The 17,850-nt window shown below is 40.0% G+C and overlaps 1 protein-coding gene across 12 annotated transcripts in view; it reads right to left on the bottom strand.

Annotated features, from left to right (window-relative positions):
• Nyap2 (neuronal tyrosine-phosphorylated phosphoinositide-3-kinase adaptor 2) overlaps positions 1–17,850 on the bottom strand; it is a 409,837-nt gene that overhangs the window by 184,793 nt on the left and 207,194 nt on the right. For 11 of the 12 annotated variants that reach the window (XM_052750010.1, XM_052750011.1, XM_052750014.1 and 8 more), the window contains one exon: positions 12,910–13,013. In XM_052750010.1, coding sequence (XP_052605970.1) covers positions 12,910–13,013 — 104 coding nt within the window. Of the gene's footprint in view, positions 1–1,667; positions 13,014–17,850 lie in introns of those variants that run through there. The other variant, XM_052750022.1, reaches the window with a different exon arrangement.

Here is a 17,850-nt window from a genome sequence, read left to right as displayed (position 1 = left end):
TCATTAATCTTTTGCTATTTGTAAAAACTGATTCACATAAAAACTGTGGTATTTCATAAAAGCATATTGTAAAAGGATCTGGATAATGAGGTTCCCAGTCTCTCTATAGACTGCATTTATGGTTTAAAGTTTACTTTAACACTAAGGGATCTTTAATTCAAGAATTATAGATTTTTAAGACTCAAATTTCATAAGGATAAAATTGTAAAATTCTAATCTTATAAGAGGTACCAGCTTGTTTTAAACTGTTAAGGGTAAAGGTAACAGTTTTAAACTGTTAAAAATATACAAATTTGTGGTCTGCCATGCTCAGTACAAATGTAATCATTTACAGAGACAAGCTCGGTGGGAGAGACCAATTTTCATTTCCATCGTATAGTAAGTATTCTGCGTACATCAAAACTGGGCGTAAAGCAAGTAATCCAAAGCAAGTGTAAAGTAACCTTCAGGTTTGTTTAATGTAAGATAATATTTAAAATCAGGTATATAAAAAATTGGCTGTGAAATATCGAATGCTTGAGGAAAGTGAGTTAAATTTATGATACACTTGCATGCCAGGACACCCCCCTCCCCCACAACTACACACAGGCTCAATTAGTTCTCTTGGACGGAGAAAAGCTCCCAGGTGCCTGTTCCTCATGCAGGAATGTGATGTACACAAACAGGTAATAAAGTTCCCTTAACCCGCTACAAAACTCTGCTACATGGTCCAGGCAGGTGTACAATTGCACATAATGCATGTTAATCTTGATGTTAAAGTTTTCATATAACTTTGTCTCTTGATGTTCCCCCACAAAGTTGTACAATTATTACCTCCTGACTTATGTTCTGGATCTTTGCCAACTGTTAAGCTTTATCATGGCCCCTTGGGTGGACCCTCTTCTCAAACACTCTGCTGCTCCCCTCCTCACCCTTCTGTCGGCCTTGAAGCAGCTACCAAGAGATCTATACCTCCAAAGCCCTAAAAGCAGTTTGGGTGACCACTACAAAGGGGACTAATGGGCCATGGGCCACCCAAGTTATTCATCTTCTTGCCACTCTAGGCATTGTTTGTGGGACTCAGAGCTAAAACAGCTGGACTGAAGCCTTCTTTGCATCAATTAACATCTCTGCATCACCAGCTCAGATCAGTCTAACATCCTCCAGGATGAGCTTGACTGTGGCAGTACTCCAAGATGATAAAGGACTAGATCTGATTACTGGGGTGGGATTTTTGCTCTCCTCTATGAAGATGCTGCTCCTAGGCCAACACATCCTAACTCATGTGAAATATGGCCTAGAGACAAGGATCATAAAAAAAAAAAGTCAACACAAGCCTTCTCCTCTGCGTGGGCTTCTGACTCCCTCCTATTATGGCTCCTCGCTGTGATCACTCTTTCATCCTACAGCAACTCCATTTGTTCTTGAAACATGGGAAAAGACCTCATAGATTCCGTAGAGAAACTGGCTAAAGGGGACCTTCATCCCTTTCACCCCAGGCCAGATGCAGTTCTTCACATGAGTCCTCTATTTTCTCCTGTCCCCTTCCTTAATCTTGTTGCACGGTGTTTGTAGCACAATATTTATTGCGCAATGTAATTTGAACTACAATTAACAAACAAAAATAGAGGAACACATTTGGGAGACGGGCTTTTTCTTCATTTTGCTGTTGTTTTTGTTGCTAGTGTGTGTGTGTGTGTGTGTGTGTGTGTGTGTGTGTGTGTGTGTGCGCGCGCGCGCGCGCGCGCATGCTCGCGTGCATGAGTGTTGGTGTGTAACCCTTAAATTGCAATAAACATGTGACTGTTAAATGATTTCTAGTTCAAGCAAAGGCAGTCATGTTAACTTTGAAGGTCCTCTCTCGCCCTCTAGTGGTGATTAGCTGCATAGGAAATTTGCAAAAGGCATTTGCTCCAGAACTCTGGTGGAACAGACTTTAGGGATCCCCGCAGCCCTAGAACGTTGCACCTGGACTGAGGAGGGACGAGGTCCAGTCCCCAACCTTCTGTCACATGCTTTGTGAACATGGGATTTTGTTTTACCTGCTGCTACTTAATTGCTTCATCTGATAGACCATAGATTTGCAGGACAGTCATGGTTGTCATAAAAAAAAATCCATTTTTACGAAAAGAGCAAGGGAATCTATGGAACTCAAACTAGTTCCCATACCAAGATTTGAAGATTTGATTCTCGATACTTGAAAGGCTTTTGGGATTGGCCATTTTGAGATTTGAAAATAAGCTCCAATTAGACCACAGAATTGAATCCTTATGGGTTACTTGATTTTTTTTTTTTTTTTTAGGTTAGTGGAAGGGTTTAAAAAGATATTCTTGACACATTGGAATATTCAGAGATGGATTATAATGAAAAGAATGTGAGTCTGTTCATTAGTATTCATATTTCCCTAGATTGCTAACATTTTTTTAAAAAGTGAAGCAAGCAGATGAATGATCTTAGGAAGTCCACCCGTTGGGGGTTCTTGTGGGCTAACAGTTCGCCCTTTACTCATGTTAATTGTTTAAGTCTCCTATAATCATCTTGTCATCGAATCCTTAAGGATTATGCGCAAAGGAATGAGCTGTTGAATTCTAAGGAAGCAGCTCTTGGCAAGTAGCTGCTGAACATCCTAATCAGGCCAGTTGCTTCATTCACAAGCTGGAGAAACAATGACTACTGGGATGGCCCCTTGGTTTTCGGAGCTTAGACATTTGTTCTTCATCCCCTCATGAGTTTTCCTGTCTTTCCTCTTCAGCATCTGTAACTCCCTCCATGCCAGTGGCTTGCTGGAGCTGCACTGACCAGTTACACAGCTCATAGATCTTCACTCCTTTGCAAACCTGATGTCGGCTGCAGTGACCTTGTTCCCTCTCTTGTTAAAAGAGTCCAGCAAATGCCACTTCCTCCTTCTATAAAGCTGCACTTGACCACCTTCAGTGACATCTCTAACAGTGGGCAATGAATCTGCCTGTCCTCTGTGTACTCTCTTCTTAATTATACTGAGCTGTGAGTGCACACACATGTACACACACACACACACACACACACACACACACACACACACACACACACACAACTGGTCTCTTTATTAGGCTGAAATTCCTCTAAATATAAGAAATTGGATCAACCGTTTTGCAAGCTACAATACCTACCAGACCATATGGTGGCAGCAGCTGAGCAATGAGGATCTGTTGACTGGATGTATGAAAGCCATTTGTGAAGTCTAACATACTACTGAGCATTACTGCGAAATGTCACGGCAGCTACACACGTTAGTTAGCAAGCCTTAGTCAGTGGCATGCAGGAAGCCAGGCTAAACAGGAGACAGGTGACACAGGAAGTGGATAATTTTGCATAAAAGTGAAGGCGTTTTAGAGCACAGGAGTTTAGAATGAGGACAAAATTTAAAATGGCCTTGAATTCCTTTACTCTCTGCTGCACTTTCGAAGAGATTCCAGCTGCTGGTTTCCTGTCTGTGCCACACAAGACTGCCAGAGCACTACTCAGCTCCGAGGGTCTCAGCAGCATGCTCCAGGGTCTTGCAGCCAGCCACCCGCCTGACCTGCCTGAGTGCAGCTGAGGGAAAGGAGGAGAAGTAAAGGTGAGGCATAGGGCTCCTTCTACTCCACCTTCTGGACCTCACTCCGCAACCCCATTTCTGAGAGGGGAATTGAAACCTGTCACTCATGCTGGAACCTGGGCAGTTCATACTTGCTTGGGGCGGAGTCGGGGGAGGTGGGGCTGGGGTGGGGGGAAGTGGGGTGGTACGCAAATAAAGTGCTGCCCCCTTCTGGGTGTTGGTTAGCATGGCCTCTCGGTGAGTCACTGATGGCACAAACTGAACCCGATTACAATCAGGTCAGTGTAGTATCACCGCCAACAACTGTCTGTCCCTGTGAAATTTCACTGTTTTTGAACTTTTTTTTTCTTTAAATTTGGCTGCAGAGGTATTCTTAAAAATTCTACAAGCGTGTAACTAATGCAGAAGCAAGTATCCCTGTGCCATGGCACCCGTCCTATAAGGCGGAGTCATTAAAGGGGGGATGGGGATGGGAGTGAGGGAGAGAGCAGGAAAGAGAAACAGTGCAGCTTCAATAAACCTATTCTTTTTTTTTTTTTTAAGATAATATCTTGTACTGAATAATTTGTGGGAAAGTCCCCACTCCACTCTGTTCTCTGGGACTGTACAGGTTTTCATACACTTTCATTTACTCTCTATCAAAGTTAATGTTCTGCCCCCAACACATCTTAGCATCACTTAAGTACAGCACGGTCTTCCTCTAATGTCATCAGTGATATGCTAGCTCCTTTTGTTGACAAAGCTGATTAAAACTAAACTTTGTGTTCAAGAAAGAGTTTGATGGGGGTTTCTTTCCTCTCTGAGTTGCAATATTGTGTTACCTCTCTCAGTGGGCATTGCATTTCTATTATCTCTCTGACTTTTCTTGGTCACCCTCAGAAAGCAAATGAACTCCTCCATTTAATAGCTGATGGAGGATATTTGAGAAATATGAGAACCACTGTCGGGAGTCCCCGTGCTTCTACCAATCATTATCACAGCATGTCGAAGGCTTATCTGTTGTACTTTCATCATGAATCGCTCCTTTACTGCATACTAAGACAACCAGAACTTTCTAATGTGAAAATACATATTCCCACTGTAAAGGAAACTGCAATCTAATGCAAATACTTAAGGCTACTGCATCTCTGAAGTTTGAAAATGGCATTACGGAAAAATGAAATTGCTACTATAGTAGAGAAATGGGATATCTCTCTCTCTCTCCTCACCCACAAAATACCTGACATATGTCTGTACATTTAGAAATTCAGCAAAAATTTCCCATGCTCCTTGTTTGGGTGAACACAGAACAGAGGTCACATGTATTATGAGTAATAGGGCTCTTTTTTGAGAAAGGAACTGACACAGTTACCTTTTGGTAAAAGAGGAACTATTCCAAGAATATAAGAGCCATGGCTAGGCCTTGAGGTGGAAAGCATTAAAAAGGAAGAGTATATTTTATCAGAGACAATAGAAGTGGGTCCTGGAAGGGAAAGGTGGTGTGTGTGTGAGCGCTTCTCTTTGAAAGTTGGAGAGGAACTTCATTAGCAGGGATCACTTAAGTAAGAGGAAGAGCCACAGCCATCACAGGCATGATGATAGATATGGGTTTGTTCGAGAACAGAAGAGGGACTCTTCAGAGACATCCTCTCAAACAAAAGAAAACATCTGACACAGTCTTTGGAGAAGGCATCACACTACTTAGTTCAACATAATGTATCTTATAGAAAGCATGGAGGAGCCATCAATTAAAAACAGTATGGCTTCTTTACTCCACTTCACAGAGAAAGGGAAGGAGGGAGGGAGAGAGGGAAGGAGATACAGAGACAGACAGACAGATAGACAGACAGAGAGGTGAGAGTGACCTGCTTTCTTCAGGCTTCAGTATCTGGTCTCTTAGAGTGACAAGCCTCTTCAAAGGACAGGTCCATGATCTAAAGTAATATCCTCAGCCAATGTTCACTACAAGGTCATTTATGATCATGAAGAAAAGAAGGAAAACATGCTTGGGATAGTAGGAACAGCTTCCTAGACGGCAGATTGCACTTGACTCTGACCAGAAGTAGAATTGTTACTCATGTCAGCACTAGGAGAAGGTTCCTAGAAGTGAAGCCTGTGCAGGCTTTATAAACACCCTGGGATACTAAAAAGTGAAAAAAGATTGTCTAATAGAAATTGTGCAGTGGGCCCAAGGAGCAGTGAAAGGGTATGAATAAGGGGTAGATAATTTAGCTGAACAAGACCAGGACCAACTCACCGACTGAGGTCTTGAAATCCTTCGAGGAGTATATCTTCTGCACTGTAGGCAATGGGCAACTCTACAGAATGTCACACAGAGAAGCATGCATATCACATGTAATCACTCCTTTAGAGGTGTGAAAAATAGATCTAGGATAGAAATTAGAGTGGAAGAAATGGACTAGAGACACAGCTGTCTTCCAAAATACATCTGGATTCAAGAGAAAGAAATTCAAAGCACAAAACTGGTGCTGTGGTTCATCCCTCTTCTGATCTCCTGCCCAATGTGTGTCTGGTTCTCTTGATGCATGCCTGTGCTAAGAAGTAAGAAACCATTCTCTGCATTTCTGTGCTCAGACAAAATGATCAAAGGAGCCACATGATGAACAAATGAATGACAGACAAAGAACATTGCTACTTTCCAACATTCCAGTCTAAGATGTGCTTTCAAATCCATTATCTTATTTTGTAAGAATTCAGAAATCAAAACACTTGGGGATTTCACAGGCATGGTAACACCAAGGTGGTGTGTGACTGTCTGGACTCTCCAAGGGCCTCCTGTTTCATTATTTAGGCTTCTCTTGGTAAATGGCACAGATTGGGGATCTACCCAGAGTGCACTTGAAAGATAAGCAACTTTGGCTCCCTGGGCTTCTCTGGAAAGCTTCTTTTCCTTTCATATGCAAAGTTGATGGTGTCAGGTAGGATTACTCTTGACACTCTTTGGTCCTTCAAATGACTTCCTCATTTTCTAGGAACAGAGCCATTAAATGCAGCATTTCAAATACCAAATACCTTCCCTGTCAAAATAGCTGACAACCAGGGATTATTAACCAGCTCTAATGCAGTCTTTGCTTCACAAAAACAAATGCTTTGAACTGACAGTATGGTTATTTTTCCCCTTTAAAGTGTCTGTTTATGGGATTGCTGAAGAAATCCAGAAGTCAGGTAACCCTTGGTGAATCCATTAATATCTGTTGTGTGCGGTTGGCTAAAACTACACCCACACTCCTGCAGCTGATACTTTCAGGTCCAGATATGAGAGGAGAATGCACATTGTTTTCTGAATATGCAATGTGTTTGGTGTGCTCAAGGCCTAATGTTCAGAGGCATGCACACTCACATACATAGGCATGTATACTTATGCACACCCATACCAGCACATGCACATTTATGCATGCTCACAGACCATGCACACACTCTGAATGGTCACATCGACTTGGAGGAGCACTGAGGCATCCTTTCAACACGGTCAGCAGTTTCTCTTAACACTAGTCTACACTCCACACGAGAATGTTACGAACAATATGTGACACCTGGCTCTCTTTTGCTGTCAAGTAGTTCATGTGTCAGCAGACTTGGAGATCACTGGGGATGGATGCCATCCTTATAATCAGCAGCTTATAAAACTAAGGTCTAAAACTATAGGACTCTGATTATTGCTCAACAGAATGGGATTTGAATCTTATCTCTGACCCTGGAAAGGAGGTGTGACATTTGAACCACTAGAAAGTTTATTAGCAGGTAACTATCAAAAATCTTACATGATTGCTCTCTAGCCAATGGATTTCTGATTTCAAGTACATCATGATCCCCCTTCATAAGAGTCAGTTTAAAAGGGTCTACCAGCTACTTGGACAGTAAAATACCCCCAAAGAAAAGCTGCATGTTCTAGAGACTTTAGGGGTTGTATAAAGTCAGCTGTAGTGGTTTGAATGCAATAGCACCCAGAGTCTCAGACATTTGAAGGTTGAGTCCCCAGTTGGTGGCACTGTTTGGGGAGGCTTAGTAGGCATGGCCCTGCTGACATAAGTATGACACTGGGAACAGACTTTGAGAAGTCAACCTCACATCATTCCTAGTTCATTCTCTCTTCTTCTTGCTTATAGTTCAATATGTGAGCACTCAGCATCCTCATCTAACTGGCTACTGGTTGCCATGCTTCCTTGCCAAAATGGACTCTTATCCCTCTAGAACCATAAGCCCAAATAAGCCCTTCTTTCTATAAGTTGCCTTGATTATGGTATTTTATCACTGCAATAGAAGAGTAACTAATACGCCAGCCTAAAATATAACCAGAAGCAATGGTCACTTCAGCCATCATATACATCATACACTTTCATCCCTTTCTTCTACAACAAATTCTATCCTTTGCACTCTGCTCTTTGTGTCTCTTCTGAATTCTTCCAGTGGAGAACACAAGAGTGGGAAACCAAGGGGAATTGAGAGTCATTTCCCAAAGAAGGGTCACACTGACAACCTCATTTCACTCTTGGGGATTCTAAGTCATAGATAGGACCCTACTTGGTTGAGGTCTTGGTGAAATTCAGTCTCTCCCAAGCAGTCTTCACGTAATAGTGATGAACACTAATGGCAAGACTAAGAACATCTGCATTTGTAATAAGCAGGTGAGCAAACAAGAACGTGAAGAACACCTGAGAAAGGAAGTAGAAAGAAGGCAGCTGTGGGTAGGGCCTGGCTTTAATGGAATGACCTGGGCTTACACCTTGGCAGTGTGTAACTAGTCTCAGAAGTTGAACTGACAGTGACACTCTAGCTTCAGCTTTCCCACTAATAGAAATACTATGTCTGCTTAATGGGCATAAGAGTACAAAGTACTGATATTTTACGATACGAATATGCTATACAGAGGTCTGAGAATGGTGGCAGTTGCAGGAAGAACACAAATGTTTGAGATACCTGCTTCAGTCAGAGTGGTGCTTCAGCCTGAGGGGTAATACTCATATGCAGCATAAAATAGAGGAAGACAACTAAAGATCTCTACTGTCTCTACAGAGAGGCATGCTCTGCGTGACTGTATTTATTATTCAAATAAATCAGTGGTTCTCAACCTGTGGGTCACAGCCCCTTGGGGGGAGTCACATATCAAATATTTACATTACGATTCATAACAGTAGCAAAATTACAGTTATGAAGTAGCAATGAAGTAATTTTACAGTTGGGGTCATCACAACATGAGGAACTGAATTAAAGGGTCACAGAATTAGGAAAATTGAAAGCCAGTAAAATAAGTGCAGTGGGGCTGTGAGCTGGTATTAATGTACAAGCATTTCCTCATACTCCACTGGTCATCTAAGTTGGAGGCAAACTTACCCACCAGATAGAAAGAACTTCTTTTTAGGAAGGACTCATAGGCTACTCATTTCAAAGACATTGGTGGCAGAAAAAAATTCAAGAAGATATTCTTCCATTTGTTGAATTAAGTTGTTTTCCCCCCTGTATTCAATTTCCATCTGTGGATGAAGAGTAACCTTTTTTCTTGAGACTCAGTTTGGATAAAGAATGAATGGAAGATATCATAAATCCCCACAAAATAAGCTTCATCTATTCATAAAGATGCTCAGCACTCTGGGGCATTGGATGTGACTCCTTATTTTCCCCCTCCCAAAAGGTGTATTTAAAAACAAGACAGTAAGTCTCTAATATAAGCCCCCTTTGAAGTGCAGGTTGTAGTATGCATTTCAGTTGCTAGGGGGAGCCTTGTATCCACTAATTTGTTGACTTGCTCCAAGCCATATGAGCAGGCCTGTTGAAGCCGCATTCATTTCAGTTTTTACATATGAATTCTACAATGTGCATGATGTTTTTTAATAGGAACAAGGTATTTGAAACAGTGGAGGGGTAAATCTTAAGGTCAATTCTGACCTTAGCAAAAATGTGCCCCGTGTTTCTGCATTGTTTGATGGGATGATAGTATCCTATATAGCTATAGTATTTCCATTGCATTCAGTTATCATTTAATTCAAATAGGATAATAAATTTTATATGACAGATGAACTGAAATTACACCTATGGTTAATTTTTGCATACTTTGCAACCAAACCACATCTAAGTACAGGACAAGACAAAGTCACTACTGTCTAGTAAATTCTGAGTGTCTAATTTCTCACTGTTCTATTACTGTGGCTGGTAATACTGGAGTGAAGCAAACAAACCATCAGCATCCACCTCCTTTGTAATACCACTGGTCACAAGTATTCCCTTAGAGTTTTCCAGCAAGTAGGAAAATTAGATTATTGGGAGAGTTAAATTATATAAGGGAAGAAGAGAAAGAATTAATATTTTTCTAGCAGTTACTATCTACCTAGGCTTTTTCATATATATATATATATATATATATATATATATATATATATATATATATGTGTGTGTGTGTGTGTGTGTGTGTGTGTGTGTGGTGTGTGTATATGTGTATATGCATATATGTATACATATACATATATATGAAATCACATTGATTCTCAACAATACTACTAATCAACTAATACTTCCAATACTTTACAGATAAGAAAACAGGCTCAGAAAAAAATGTGTGACATATTTGAGTATTTCAGATCTAGCATAGGCTCTAGGAACCCATAAGAAAACATACAAAGAAAAACCTCTGGGAAGGCTGTGGTAGCCACCTCATCCTAGCACTCTCAGTTGCCATGTGGGATAGTAAGAGTACCCATCTAATGTTGCACAATACAGGAACGCTTTGCACATGTCTGCGTGAGTCCTGTACACAAGAAGCAGATATGACAGTGAATGGCATGGGATTGTCACTGTGCAAACTTCACCTTGGATCCTCCTGTAATAATACATACATACATATACATATACATATATATATATATATATTCTCTGGTTACTTTATAATTTTTCCTGGTTACTTCTATTGACAGCTTTGACTTCTGACAATAAAGGTATAAAGGACACATCCAGACATGGAGGACTGCTGGGCCAGCTAGCAGACACTCCAGAGTCCTTTGACCTAATTGCCACCCAAAGAGTTTAAGTCTTCTTAGGTGAGGTTCTAAATGACATTACTCTGTTGCACACCTGGAAGGGATAGATGGCAGACTCTTGGGGACCGGCATGAGTTTGTTGTTTTATTCTTCCCAGTAATGGATTTCTGAGATGCGGGTTATAAGAGTGCTGGACTCAAAAAGTGGCCTCTAAATATCTTTTACTTAAAGCATTCAAATTTAATGACCATGCAATATTTAAATTGTAAATATCCTATGACATAGTCGTTTATAAAATGTAATCAGAATCCCTGCCATTTGAGTTCCTTGCAGGAATGTAGAAATTAAATAATTCCAACATTTCAAGATCCAGCTGCCATTTAAAGGTAATCTTTCCTTCATTTAACTCTGACATTAATTAAACAGAATAGAGAGCTCTGCAGAAAACTAAAGCCTCACATTTTTCTAAATCAATCAGACAGAACTATTGAGAGCACATGTAAGATAATGGGAATTTTCCTACTTGCATTATGCTAATGCAACTTCATCATAACATGTAATGATCTTTGTGACTCTTTTCCATGTTCCCTATTTGGGCTTTTCTGTATTTAGAAATACATGCTGGGCTAACTTCAAGGTATACTAACATGAATGACAGATACTGTAGGCCAAATCTCCTGCATGGCCCAGAGGAATTCCTGCTGTGGGGAAGCTTGAGGTCCAGTAGGAGGTCAGCTTTGGCTGCTGAAATACCTACTCTCTTTTGGTCATTCTTCTGGTTCCATAAGCACACAATCAGACAAATAACCATACGCCACACATAACCAGACAATTGGGCTACAGAGAGTTTCCTAACTGTGTTAAAAGAGACTAATCTGCATATCACGTCTTTAATAGCTTTTCAATGTTTAAGAGACAGTAGAGAAGTGGTCCTTTCTGTCACTGTGACTCAGAGGCAAGTGTCCCCTCCCCACATATCCTACAACCCTTAGAGTAGTTAAAATGGATATATTTAATTACAAAGGCCTTTAGTGGTTTAAATTAAGACACAAGAAATCATAAATGATACTTGAGATGCACCTGAGAGAGACAAGTGTTTGTAGATATTCATATATTCATAAATTAAATAATGTGCATAGTTTAGTCAGACAAAAATATTAAGAAGCACAAAATGATTTTAAAAGATACTGACATTTAACATATTTGATGAATGAGCAATTTGATGATCAGTGCTGGACAGTTTCCTAGAAGATCTTATTAGTTTTATAATGTCTTGTTTCGCCAGAGTACCATGAATGCAAATACAAGAGCTAGGAAGCAGAACTACTACTCCAACATGGTGTTGTCCTGCTTAATATCCATAATACCTCACAGCAAAAACAACCAAAGCTCACCAGTTAAGGTATTGGTTTCCTATTGGTTGAGTTACAAAACAATATTTATATGTAGTGATTGTCCTTTTCCTAAACTCCCATTCACAGCCATTCACCCAAATGAACACCAGAATGACATATTATACTATAAAGGAATAAATGGTATTTTAGCTTATGCCTTTATTTCTTATCTCTTTTCTCCAAGTGATAATGAAGATCTCATTTGCCATGCAAAGACACTTACATTCCCTTTTCTGAGAACATTTCTAATATGGTTGGTTGAAGATAGAAATGCCATTTATTTGAAAGGTTGTCCTATTAATCTACAGCTGTTGGTAAATATTGAAGTTATTTGGTTGGCTAATTTGTCTCTATGGGCTAAGAATGAAGAAAGACTTGTTGCCACATTCAATCCAAAGGAGTCAATAGTTATATGAATATTTATAAGAACATCAGTATTGACATTGTCTTACAATCATGCTTGAAGCTAAATAAAAATCTGAGTAAATTACCACAAATATTACAGTATAGTAGAATCAGAGTTAAAATATATGTACAGATTCATTAACAACATCTGTGCAAATATTATGGACAAAACATTTAAAAAGAAATTTACACAAGAAGTAGATAAATTTATCAAATGTTGATAAATTTTCAAAGACAGTATAAAAGTACACAGAACATGGAAAAGAGAACGAATTTTTTTTTAAAGTAGCCACTATGCCCATACATATAGTGCACATTTACTACATTTATAATTCAGAATGATGGAAATCAGAGACAAAACGATTCAGTAACAAACAGCAAAGAAACTTTCACCAATCACAAAAGAAGAAAGACATTCTCTTGGGGATGAAAACACAGATGCTGAACCCTTCCCCTCCCCATACACACAGAGAGAAATCAAAGCAAGTGCAAACGGTGTCTACAGCAACACAGGACAGACAGGTGGGAAGCATTTGGTATGTTGCACCACAGGAAGTCAATCACGATTGGCTAACGATGATGGTACCTGGCTCTGTGGTAGGTCACTGGCTTGTCTGAGAGGAGCAACCGAAGGAGGAGGAACCCCTGATGTGGACGCAGACCGGCCTAGCTTGCAGCTTACTTTAGGTTCTGTGAACAAGCGAGAGAGAAAACATTAGCTAGGCAACATTCAAATTGGTGGGGTAGAGCTCTGCCTCCACTCCCATTTTGCTGCACGTGGGCATGTACAGAATACTTCTGGTGTTGGCTAATAATTTTTCTGGGGATAAACATTTTCATAACTGCTTGTTCTTAAAGGCACTTTATTCACAGATGAGTTCCTGAGGAGTAGAGACAGAATCCCTCCAAGCACAGGTCTTGTTTCCCTGCACAATTTACTAGAATTGGTTTTCATGGAAGAAAAACATCCCATTCAGGAGTAAAACAAGGGACCATGTTTTAGTTCGTTTTCAGTTTTAGTTTCTAGGACTCCATGGTCCCAAAATGTTTTATCCACCCTCTCCAAGTAACTCCTTCTCTCCCTCTTTATTTTCTTTTCTTCCTCCCTCCCTTCTTCCTGTTTTTCCTCTTTCTTGAATCCCCTTTCCTCCTTCTCTCCTCCTTTTCCTTCCTCCTTACCTCTTTCCTTCTTCCCTCCCTCCTTCCCTCCTTTCTTATTTCTATGACTATGTTTATTATGCTTTCTATATAACATTTTTCAACTTCTCTACATTTTCTTTCTATAGGCTGACTGATAGATTCAGTGTGTGTGTGTGTGTGTATGTGTGTGTGTGTGTGTGTGTGTGTGTGTGTGTGTGTGTGTGTGTGCACCAGCACGCACGCACGCACGCACACGTGCGGCGCACAGGGCCTGGCATGTATGCGAGTGGAAGACAGAGAACACCTTGTAGGAATGTGTTATCAGTTGTCACGTTTGCCAGCAATTGTATTTCCCACTGGGAAATCTCACAGGCACTCCATTTATTTTGAATTTTATAATTATCTTCTAAAACATTTGCAATCTTTTGGGTATTCATTTTATACCTATCATGTGAAATAAACTTGTGATGAGTCTCCTTAATGCCTAGGATATGCACAGCACCAAACACATTGCACAGGCTGTGTGGTGAAGACACTGAGTATCCATATTCCAAGAAACTTCATACTTTTTCAAAGGAGGCAGATGCTGTGTTTATACTCATTTGGTGGGAGTTTGGAAATGAATTAGCAAAGAGAAGCACAACACGTTGCCATTTATTGGGTTTATGCCTTCTTGTGGGAGCCTGGGAAAGAGAGGACCTAAAGATGCTGCCCAACAGGTGCCACAGTCTAGTGTGAGCAGGAGTCTGGAGCTATGGAAGCTTCTCAGAAATGCAAAGTATGTTAGGATGTATTTCTTTCATTCATAATATATTGCTTATATTAGTAAATAGTATTAAAAGAAATATGTTATTTCTCAGGATATAGGTTCTGAAGAATAGAGCTAACAAGGAATAAAAAAATGTAGGATGGGGTTATGGGAATTTGCTCCACCAATGACCTTGGGGTATCTGGCCTGATAGAGGCATGGTTTTTTCTGGGTGTGTGACCTCTTAAAACTGTGGAGAATGAAGGTGGCTGTTTACTTTCTTCTTTATCTGTGAGTGTATTTCTCTCCATTTTATATCTTAATAAATTCTTGATACCTTTTAACAGACTCGTGGATTTGCTTAACAGGACAGCAATGACTTGTAAAGTTCAGAGAAAAATGCTGGTACCTTAGTTTCCTTTGCTGTGATAGAATACTCCAATGAAAGCAATTTAAGAGGGAATAAAATTTCCTTTGGCACACAGGTCAATGGAGACGGAGGAAAAGCCACTGTCTAAAAGGCTTGAGGTGGCTGATCACATTATATTCACAGTAAAGAAGGAGAGAGTGATGGACACCTGTACTCAGCTCACTTTCTCCTTTACAGACAGGCGGTATCCCGCCCCAGGCACTGGTCCTACCCAAGGCAAATGGATCTTCCCACCTCAATTATCCCAATGAAGGGAATCACCCACAAATATGCCCAGAGTTTGTCCCCCGGGTGAATCCAGATCTCATTAAGTTGAAAATTGGGAATAGACATCATACCTGTATAATGTGTGTTGCTAGTGGACACTGGCTTTTATAACTCCTGGACACACAGATGCCCATCCATGTACTGTACACATGCATTTGCATACATGTGTGTAGTGACCCTTACCTCTATTTCCCTTCAATGCTTAGTGAAACTGACTACGTTCCTCTTTTCTCTTTCCATCTAAGACCTACACACCCTCTTCTCTCTCCATCCCACCCTGATTGCTCTCTCTCTGTCCTTCTACTCTGCACAGGGCAGTGTTTTCCACCTTCTGATGTTTTCTTCTTGTGTCACATACAGGATCTGAAGCTCTGTTCTCTCCATGTGCTCTTGTTTGGCTCTGGCCTCAGTGCCTTCTGCACACCAGGCCTTTCTCATGCCTCTGGAAGAGACCAGTCTTCTAATGTCTTACACCAAAATCCAGCTCCCCTCCAGCCCTAGTTTTCCAGTGCACAGCAGGATTACTGCTTCCATTTTCTTGGAAAAATCGTGGATATTTTCAGCTCCTTGCCCCCCCCCCCGCTCTTTCTGTACATGCACAGTCCTGTTAGAACTTTGGTTTTTGTTTTATAGTGTCTCTTGTTTGTCTCATTCATACCTCTGAGAGATCTCCTCACTGGTTTCCATAATATCTATGCTCAAAACTCCCTTGGAATCCATGTCAAACTGAATTTTATGGATTGCCATTGGCTTACCTGACCATTTAAATATTTACAGTGTTCCCACATGTAATGTCACAAAATAAAAGTTATTTCAGAAATCCTATGCAATCTGATATCATTTGGTAATTTCTACTGTATTGTCTGTTCTTCTCTGCTCTCCAGAACACAAACAAATCTCTCTCTGTTCATGGATGCACAGTGGTCTGCCTCTATCCTTCCCCTCGAGCTGTTCCCATGCATGAACTGTCCATCAAATCAGGACTCACTGTTTGCTGAGACTGTAAACCATCCTATGATTTTGCTTCCTTTCCCATCTTCCAAAATTACTTAGTATGTATTCAATGTTTATGACTTTTGAGCATTTTTAGTTGGAAGGGACCATAAAGTAGATGTTCAATTATTATGTATTTTTCTATCACAGAAAATACTCAAACTCACCAACATGAGATCGGCACATCTTCTAAAACCAATCAAACAACACAGAATATGTTGTAATACCTGGATTCCAGGCCTAGATCCACTCCACATTAAGGCAATAATTCTCTTTCAAGGAGCTATGACCTTCTAGGACTTGTGTCAGAAAACTTTAGCTTTGTGTGTGTGATTGGAATTGAAGCTGTTTGAGTGAGTATATTTTATATTACATGAGAACATAAAGTATCACTGTCACTTACAATCTAACCTCATTTACCAGGAAGCACAAATCCTTGGGGAATTACTTAGGGAATTAGTTCTCATCACATGAAATAGCAGGTAAAGCTTTCGTCAGAGTCCAGGTCAATAATGTCTCTACAAGAAACCACTGTGTCCCTATAGCCCATTACTGGGTTAGCATATCTGATGAGAAAGTTCAATATTTTTTTCTTTTGATAAGATATTACGTGCTATTTGTTTACATTAAGGTTCCTTTCAAGTTTATGTTGATGATATTTTCTGATAAAAAACGACTCTCTGGCATACTCCAAGGCCTTTTATACTGTCTAATATAACTAAGGATTAATTTCCACTATTGAGGTTTTCAGTCCAACCCTGACTTAATTAGCAATTCCTAAAGATAGTCATGGATCTCTCAAATATGCAGAGTAAATATCACTACCGTCCAAACAAATGCCAGATATTATTATGTATGGGGAAGCCTGGCTTTACCCCTGGAAGTCATTCCAGATTATGCTAGGGTTATTTAGCCCATTTATGCATGTAAACCATCTGCTACTCATTGCACATAGCAATTTAAACTACTTGCAAGACACCCTATGGGCCAACTCTGGAGTCAGGTCACCCATGAGACAAATGTCTGATACTAGTTTACATTATGTGGGTTAGGTTCTACCTGCTGATTTAGACTGAGATTATTCCCATAAATCATTATGTATGCACGTATACAGGTAGATACACACATATACTCACACACACACACTCATGCTTTTTTAATGGTGTAAGTTGTATCCCTCATTTTGGCTTAAATTGTGGCCTATAAATGAAATGCACTTGGAGTTTATTGTGGTGTTTATGAGAATATAGATGCCACAAATGCTTATATGGACACTGAGATGTCTAGGAAAAAAAATTATACAAAACCACCCTGAAAAACCCAGAAAAAAAATTAGTTGTAATTGACCCTCTTAGAGATTATTTAGGTTTATACCGTCAAAATTAAATTGTCCAGATCTGTGATCTTCAAAACCAAAAGATTCTTTCAGACTTAAACAATAGATACCTAAGCTTTCTTTCCAATTTGAGTATAACATTTAGGTTTGGGGGGGGGGGCTGTAAAAAACAATGAACCCATGCCTGGGAAGAAATGTAAGGTAGAACTGTCCTGGTTCAAGAATATTCTTTCCATTAAGGGGTTAATGTGAGCTAGAGGACAGCTATTCCTTTTATAACCAAGGAAACTCTGCAAATAATGGTCCACAAGAGAGGTAGATGTTGCTTGTGAAACTTAAAGATCAGACATGATGAGAAAAAGAACAAGAGTAATAGAGATCCAGAAACAGACAGAGAAGCTAGGGACTTTAAGAGAGGAAGAAAAGGAAGGAGGGCAGAGAAAGAAAAGGCAGGAAGCTAGAGGTCATAATCACAAGCTGTTTCCAGGTCAATATTAACCTATGTTTCCCCATTCAGTTAAGTACTCAGTGAATTAAATAATTTGTTAGTTCTTGTAAGTTTTTATGTTTCAAAAAACAAACCAACAAATCAGCAACCATTTCTCATCTTCCT

Source organism: Peromyscus californicus, unplaced genomic scaffold (genome assembly GCF_007827085.1).
Source record: "Peromyscus californicus insignis strain IS unplaced genomic scaffold, ASM782708v3 Scaffold_21__1_contigs__length_65335640, whole genome shotgun sequence".
NCBI lineage: Eukaryota > Metazoa > Chordata > Mammalia > Rodentia > Cricetidae > Peromyscus > Peromyscus californicus.
This window is presented reverse-complemented; position numbering and strand designations above follow the sequence as displayed.